The sequence below is a fragment of the Sphaeroforma arctica genome, assembly GCF_001186125.1.
Source record: "Sphaeroforma arctica JP610 unplaced genomic scaffold supercont1.840, whole genome shotgun sequence".
Classification (NCBI taxonomy): domain Eukaryota; class Ichthyosporea; order Ichthyophonida; genus Sphaeroforma; species Sphaeroforma arctica.
Genome location: NW_014039718.1, coordinates 21,954 through 30,949, shown reverse-complemented (window position 1 = coordinate 30,949; position 8,996 = coordinate 21,954). Strand labels below are relative to the sequence as shown.

The 8,996-nt window shown below is 39.4% G+C and overlaps 1 protein-coding gene across 1 annotated transcript in view; it reads left to right on the top strand.

Moving 5' to 3' along the window:
* SARC_08855 (hypothetical protein) overlaps window positions 1-8,176 on the top strand; it is an 8,947-nt gene extending 771 nt beyond the window's left edge. The window contains exons 2-9 of the mRNA XM_014297151.1: window positions 377-538; window positions 1,555-1,682; window positions 2,015-2,327; window positions 3,368-3,439; window positions 4,307-4,441; window positions 5,150-5,339; window positions 6,308-6,855; window positions 7,887-8,176. Coding sequence (XP_014152626.1) covers window positions 377-538; window positions 1,555-1,682; window positions 2,015-2,327; window positions 3,368-3,439; window positions 4,307-4,441; window positions 5,150-5,339; window positions 6,308-6,855; window positions 7,887-8,135 — 1,797 coding nt within the window. The 3' untranslated portion in view covers window positions 8,136-8,176. The remainder of the gene's footprint in view (window positions 1-376; window positions 539-1,554; window positions 1,683-2,014; window positions 2,328-3,367; window positions 3,440-4,306; window positions 4,442-5,149; window positions 5,340-6,307; window positions 6,856-7,886) is intronic.
* Window positions 8,177-8,996: the final 820 nt, after the last annotated feature.

The following is an 8,996-nucleotide window of genomic DNA, read 5'->3' as shown; positions in this document are numbered from 1 at the left end:
GTAATAATAATAATATATATAGATATATATATAATATATATATATTAACATATGCATTTATATATATATATGTATATAAATAAATAACATACATATATAAATATATATTTAACATATATATATATATATATATATATATATGTATATATATACATGTGCATAAATACATACATTTACATATATACATATAATATTATATATGTATATATATATATATATATGTGTGTATGTATATATATATATATGTATGCCTGTACGTGTGTGTTCATGTTCGTGTATACTCGCTGCATATTCGTAATAGGTACGCAAATACCAATTGCTACAATCTACATACTCAATCTGTCAATTCTCCAACATACACAACACTCATACACAGGGCCAACCAGTAGCCATCTGGGCAAATGAGCTGAACTCTCACCTCACAGCCTTCACGTACGAGTTCTACGACTTTGATTTCTGTCCGACCGAGGAACTGAAAGATGAGCTCAATCTTGGTCAGAAGTTGTTTGGCGATAAGCTTGAGTACACGCCATATAAGGTGTGTTGGGGGATTCGAGTATGGGTATGAATTCAGCAGTTATTTGGCGATAGAATTGGGAGCATACATTTTTTTAGAATGTGGGGAGGTCCTAGGGCTTGGGTAGATAATTCAGTAGTTGTTTGGTGATAAATTCAAACACACGCCATATAAAGTGTGTTGGGATTTCAGAGTATTATATATGAATCCAGAAGTTGTTTGGTGGCAGATTTGGAGTATGTGCCAAATATGATGGGACGAGATACCAGGACATTGGTAGGTAATTTAAAAGTTGTTTGCTGATAAATTCCAGTAAACGCTATACTAGGTGTGTCGAGATTTGGGAGTATTATATATAAATCCCGAAGTTGAAATTGTTTGATTGAACTCTAGAACGCGCCATACAAGTTGTGTTGTGGTGTTTTAAAAATAGATAGCTTTTCAATGGACAATGCACTGGGCGATTAACTGGACAGCAAGCCATACAGAAGTGTGTGGGGTTGATATGAAAATTGATTTTGGGTCTCAAAATACCGTTGTATTTTTGAGGGGAGACCACGGCAAAGCAGTGCGACATGTAGTTTTGGCCTGAATATACAGCTCCGATATGGTGTGGCTGTTTTTGCCCGACAATTCGGGTTGTAAAACCTGTCAGATATTATTTGAAGTACACTATATCCGTTGTATTGAAGTTTTTTGACACAGGTAGAAAGGGAATAATAGTAGTGGTCAATGAGCCATGTCTATGACTTGCAGTCTAGTGCAGCATTCTCAAAGTGTCCGTGCGGGGGGTCCCCTAGTTTCTAGGCTATAACCTTGTGTCAAATCAAAGTTAGCGGTCATATTTAACACGCGCATGTACGCAACAGCCAATTGCAAAGTCTGGTAGCAAACGAAACGAAACAAATATCTGAACAGGAATTGGTTGGACCTCATTTGGTTAGAAGTGTCTCATTTGAGATACGTTGATATTGCCTATGGGTTCGAGGCTACTCCTCTCAGCGTTTAGAGATTAACAGATACTATTTCAATTGCAGGCGGAATTTGGAGTCGAGTTGGAATGCACGGAGTTGTGCACCAAGACCTACAGCGGCGATAACAAGGACGAATCCAAGAAACTGCTTAAAATCATCAACGCCATAAAGAATGAGTACCATCAGCACTGGTATGAGTGTTTGATTATATATATATATGTATATATATATGCGTGTCAAAGATATCTGCAGACAGAACCGTGCAATCGTGGAATCGTGTTAGCAACTGACGCTACGCACATGCTGTATATTTACACCTGTCTGAAAGCCAAGTACTTTGAATGCACCCTCGCTAAATGCGATCGAATCAGGTTTGCAGAATGACACCCCTCCCAGATTATGCATTGGGATGAGTCTACACCTTATCTTATTCCCGTGCTATACGTTACGTTCAGATCACAGCGTATGCATTGGGATGAGTCTACATCTTATCTTATTCCCGTGCTATACGTTACTTTCGCAGGATTATCGACAACCTCGATGTATCGTTCGGGTTCATATCTGCAGACAGACTCGACAAAGACACGAAGACCCATTTCACACACGAGTTCAGGCTGGGTTTCCCCCTGGGCATTCCCAAGGCGTATTTCAACCACTTCAACATCACCATCCTGTACCACACCCCCGAGACATTCCATTTCGAAGACCCCGATGTTAAGCTCATTGTGGGCGCCGAGCTGAGTGTGGATAGCATTCAGAACTGTAAGGACAGGACTAATTTGGTCCTAAAACCACCCACCAAGGGCAGCTCGCAGACAATTAACTACTCATACGAGGTGTGTGGGACTTACAGCTCTACCTATTATATGAGAATACCTGGTAATATGTTGGTACACACTCACACTCTCACTCACTCACACACACACACACACACACACATATATATATATCTTTATATCTTTATATCGTTATATTGTACTTGTATGTGTACAGAGTGTGGATAGCTCGACTTTTGCACAGACAGTACTACTCTTGTCCTACAAACACCCAATATGGGGGCACCAAACATATTATCAATTGGTCGTATGAGGTCTGTATATCTTACGACTTCATCTGCTGTGTATGATCATCTGGTGGTATGTTGAGACGTACAGCTGTGCTTTATTTACAGCAAACAACCTATCTATAACTTAATTGTACTAAGTGTGTTTCTATATCAGTTGACTATTCGAGTCTGTGGGTCTTGCAGTTGTGGCTGAAATATACTTATAAGCTCTTCAACACGCTCTACCTCGAGCCTGGCACGTCCATCGGATCCTTAGGAAGTGCTGCAAGCGGAGAGCATACTTGTCCTAACCATTCTATTTCTATCACACTAACCTGATATACTTCTCCTATCCTTTCTATTTCTATCGCGCTCACCTGATATACTTCTCCTATTCTTTCTATTTCTATTACACTCACCTGGTCCGTTCTGTTCTGTTAATATACCATCTATAGCTCTATTGTTTTGTCTCTTTTGTTCTTCGTCCCGTCACTCTCACTGGTTCTATTTATATCACATCCATTGCTTCGCTGTCCTTGTTCCTTTCTTCCCCATTATACCTACCTATTCTATACATATCAAATTCATTGCTCTGTTCTTCCGATCCAATTGGTTCGTAATTCGTCACACTCGCCTGGTCTATCAAGATCACATCCATCGCTTCCTTTCTGACCCCCCCCCCCCTCTCCTTCCTGTTTCTTCTTGATCTATCCACCTGAACTACTTATATTATATCACACCCATCCATAGCTCTATTTATTTATTTTCTCGCCCCTACTATTCTTTCGTATTCCGGTGCACTCATCTGTTCTATTTTTATCACATTCACAGGTGCACTGGGTTGAGTCCGACATTCCCTGGGCGTCGCGCTGGGACTCGTACCTCAAGGTGGATGAGGCACAGGTGAGCAAAACTATCTAAAGCCAATATTTGGCACATTGTTCTCTATTCACACCATATTTATAGCCAATATTTGGCTCATTGTTCTATCAATATTTGGCTCATTGTTCTATTCGCACCCTATTTATAGCCAATATTTGGCTCATTGTTTTATTCACACTCTATTTATAGCCAATATTTGGCTCATTGTTTTATTCACACCCTATTTATAGCCAATATTTGGCTCATTGTTCTATTCACATTTATGGCCAATATTTGGCACATTGTTTTATTCACACCCTATTTACAGCCAATATTCGGCTCATTGCTCTATTCACACCCTATTTATAGCCAACATTTGGCTTATGGTTCTATTCACACCTATATGCCATCTTTTTATGGCAAAGGAATCTTATCCATAGTATATGAGCAGTATCAGATACAGCCGATTGGTTGTTTAGGGTCCTATGTGTATACTCTCAAATTCCACTTCCCCCCCCCCCGAAAAGTATCGGTTTCTGGAACAGGTGCGCTTGATTACCATACTCAATATTCTTCATTGTTGTACGGGCAAGTACTCGCATTTCACGTATGTGTTACAACTGTCTTGTGGCTAATTACACCCCAGGTTCGTGCGAGAGACGAATAGTACAGCACATGATCATTCCCATATCCATAATTATTAGAAATGCATATGGCATCTCTACTACTACGTTCTAACATCTATTCTTTACACGTGCATAATTATCAGAAATACAATGGCATCTCTACTACCACGTTTTAACATCTATTCTTTATACCTGCATAATTATCAGGAATACATATGGCATCTCTACCACTACGTTCTAACATCTATTCTTTGTACGTGTGTACATACGACCGTTCTGTCAGGTGCGATGGCTGTCTATTGCCAATTCGCTGGTGATTGTTCTGTTCCTTTCTGGAATGGTGGCGATGATTCTCTTGCGCACTGTGTACCGCGACATTGCGCGCTACAACAGACTCCCCACCGACGCAGACGATCAGGTGTGTTTTGTATATATATGCATGTATTTTTATGTGCACATATATATATATATATATTTAGCTATATATATACATAATGTATATAAATATTGTTTACTATATGAGATAGTGTGCGTGTTTGTGTGTAGACACGCTCACAATAACTATATGGTGTGCATTAATCTGTACGCTACCTGTCCTGTTCTCAACAGTATCGAGTGCGCCGTAAAAGTTAGAGACAAGAAATTGAGAGAGACTAAAATGAGACACAGGAATTGAGAATTACAGAGGAATATAATTGACAGATATGCATACTCTATCGTTAGGCATTCATGTCCATGCCTGTGTGTACACGTACACAGGCGTATTATATCTTCTATATACATATCTATTGTGTACCTGTGTATATATATCTACATCGATGTCTGCTTTAAACTTATTTGTAAGTATATACGTTAGCATACGTTGGTAACAATCAAGAAATAACCGTACAAATACGTTTGTATATAACACCGTGTCTAGTTCTGTTTACAGTTACATACATATCTCACCCGACTTATATCGTTTTCGCACATACCCATCTACTACTATAATCGACAAAGCTGGTTATTATCGATCTTTGGCGTGTTCGCACGTTTCGCTTCGCTTCATTATCTAGACGGCTTTCTACTCACGTATACTTGCATACTCATACGAATCGTAAAACCCTAAAACTCTAAAAACTTGTAGGACGACGTCGATATCGAAGAAACTGGTTGGAAACTGGTCAATGGAGATGTGTTTCGCACACCCAGACATCCTCTATTGCTGTCTACTTTGGTGGGATCGGGTGTGCAAGTGGTAGGCATGGTGCTTATCCTGCTGCTGTTTTCTTTCTTGCATCTACTCTCCCCACTAAGACGTGGATCCATTATGACTGGTATGTATATGTATATATTTATGTGTGTGTGTGTATGTGTGTGTGTGTTTGTTTGTAAGAATGATATATGTATCTATGTATAGATATATATTGTATATTGTATTCGTGTCTACCTCGGTGGGATCAGCTGTGCACTGCATGGTATTCGGCTGCTGTTTTCTTTCTTGCATCTACTCTCCCCACTAAGACGTGGATCCATTATGACTGGTATGTGTGTCTATATATATATGCATGTGTGCGTGTGTGTGTTTGTTTATAAGTATGTATATATGTATCTATGTATAGATGTAAATTGTATATTGTATTCGTGTCTACCTTGGTGGGATCAGCTGTGCAAGTAAGTGGTCTGCATGGTATTCGACTGCTGTTTCTTTCTTGCATCTACTGCACGCTCTGAGACCTGAATCGGTTATGACTGGTATGTGTGTGTGTCTATATATATATATGTATCTATGTATCTGTGTATATATGTGTATACTTGTGTGCGTTTGTGTATGTCTATGCAACTCTACATTGAAGGAATTGGGTGGGCAAGTTGTAGACTTTATCTGATGCTTTTCGTTTCTTGTATATACCGTCTCCTCGAATACGTGAATCAATTCTGAATTGTAGATGCTTCTGTAGATATTCGTATATATATATATATATATATGTATTTGTACACGTATCTAGATTTATATCCATCTATCTATGTATCTATCTATTTATATACATGCACATGTGCATGTACATGTATATACACGTATATATATATATATATGTGTGTGTGTGTACGTGTATGTTTAAGTATATGTATATTTATATGTTTGTGTGTGTTTGTGTGTGTATACGAATATGTACAAGTATTGTATATAATCTCACTATTGAGGCCTCACTGTTTTACTATATGCTTATATTCTCACCCTTATATCCTATTATTCGTATTGAATACCTTTTCTCACCTCGCCTGTCCTCTTATCCTGCTTCAGGTGCTATTGTGTGGTTCGTATGTCTCGGTGCCCCCGCCGGCTATACCTCCGCACGTCTTTACAAAATGTTTGGTGGCGAATACTGGAAAATGAGCACTCTGTGCACCTCATTCCTGATTCCCGGCTCCACTTTTTTGCTGTTTTTACTGAATAACATCATACTTTGGGCTGAAAAGTCCCGAAATGCGGTCCCGTTTCTGGCCATGCTGAGCGTTATTTCGCTGTGGTTCCTGATTTCCGTGCCCCTGACCTTTTTCGGGTCGTACCTGGCCTACAAAAAGCCCAAAATCGAGTCACCCGTACGCGTAAACCAAATCCCGCGCCAAATCCCCCCGCTGCCGTTCCACATGAGACCCATTCCCTCGATTATGATTGGCGGCATCCTGCCTTTTGGAGCCATTTTCATCGAATTGCTGTTCCTGTTAAGCAGTTTGTGGGGCCACCGCCTGTACTTCCTGCCCTTCTTCCTGTTCATTGTGTACTCCATCCTGATTATCATCTGCGGCGAAGTCTCTGTTCTGCTGACCTACTTCCAGCTGTCTTTGGAGGTACGACTGAAACGCGTGTTTTTACGTGGATATACATACATACATACATACATACATACATACATACATACATACATACATACATACATACATACATACATACATAGTGGAGATGCGCGTAACTCAATGTTGTGTCTGTGTGTGAATCAATATAGTTAACCATGTGTGTCAATGATGCATGCCCGTGTTTACTTGGATACGCACTTAACTCAATGACGTGTTGTCAGTGTGTGAGTGATTATAATTGACCTACGTACACTTCATGAGCTTTTTGTGGTCGATTGTGTGTAAGTGGTTGTGCCAAAGGAGAGGTCTTCATGTTACGCTGAACCGTTTGCTATGTGTAACTAAAACATGCGGACAAGTGAGCACACGCACAGCCCCTACGCATTCACACACATCACATCCATCTATACTATGGGAAACTATAGGATTGCCAATGGTGATGGCTTTGTGGACTTTTATCGGGTGCTGCTGTATTACAATGCCATTTGATTAACCCCAAAACACACACTTTACAAATCAGGATTATAACTGGTGTTAACTTTCGTGACTATCATCGGGTGCTACTGTAATATATTGCCATTTTATTAACCCCCGAACACACTACAAATCAGAATATATTTAATTTTAGGGTTTATACTACAAATTAGGATTATATTCAATTAACCCCAAAGCACACACTGCAAATCAGGATAACCCCAAAACACACACATTACAAATCAGGATCAAATCTAATCAACCCCAAAACACACACATTACAAATCAGGATTATATCTAACTAACCCCAAAAATCACACATTGTCAATCAGGATTATATTTAATTATCCCCAAAATACACATTATACATATCAGGACTACCACTGGTGGTGGCGGTCGTACCTGTCGTCGGGTGCCACGGCCTTCTACCTGTTCCTGTACTGCACCTTCTACTTCCACAGCTCACACTGCATATCAGGATAACCCCAAAATACATACATTACCAATCAGGATTATATCTAATTATCCCCAAAACACACATTACACATCAGGACTACCACTGGTGGTGGCGGTCGTACCTGTCGTCGGGTGCCACGGCCTTGTACCTGTTCCTTTACTGCACCTTCTACTTCCACAGCTCTAAGGGCTTCAATGGCTTTGCCAACGCCTTCTTGTTCTTCAGTTATTCGACCATGATGTGCATCATCCTCTTTGTCATGACAGGTATGGTCGGGTTTAGGGTTTTAGATGTTTCGTCGAGTGATTCTGTTCGTATGTATATTCAGTGTTCAATTGATTGACTCTATTCGTATGTACAATCAGTGTTTAATTGATTATTCGTACGAATATTCAGTGTTTAATTGATTATTCGTACGAATATTCAGTGTTTAATTGATTATTCGTACGAATATTCAGTGTTTAATTGATTATTCGTACGTATATTCAGTGTTCAATTGATTATTTGTATTTTTATTCAGTGTTCAATTGATTTATTCGTATGGTTTTGCTCCGTTTTCATGATCATAACGAGTATTTTCTCATCGAATCGCCTGAACGCATACGGAACGAAATAGTCATGTCATTGATATGCATTGTTCTGCTGCGCTTGTTCGTATGTTATGACGAGGGTATTTCGAATCCTATGGCTGTAGCTGCTTCTTCGCTACAAAATCGGGAGACCTGCCCTGATTCCCAATCTTTAAGTTCGATATCGTGTTTCATTTTCTTGTATTCACAGTACTTTAGTTCGCTATCGTACGTGTCTAAGGCAGTATTGGTGTATCGCGTAGTGTGTACATCTGACGGATCCGTGTTTATATTCGTCTATGTCTGTGTGTAACTCTCGTTCACGAAATGCTTAGCGGAGTACTGCACAGCCGCCCCATTTAAAAAAACGACATAAAAATTGGTGCACAAATGGAACAATATAATATCAGTAGCTACGTGAAAGGATTTTCGTTGGAGCTTTGTCGTACACTACTATATAGCATCCAGCATATAAGCTGTATGTATATTGCTTGAGAGTTCTAGCTGTACCACCACTTGATACCGCATTTGAGTATAATATTTACATTATATATATATATATATATATGTGTGTATATTTATATATATATATATATATGTGTGTGTGTGTGTATATGTATGTATACATATATATA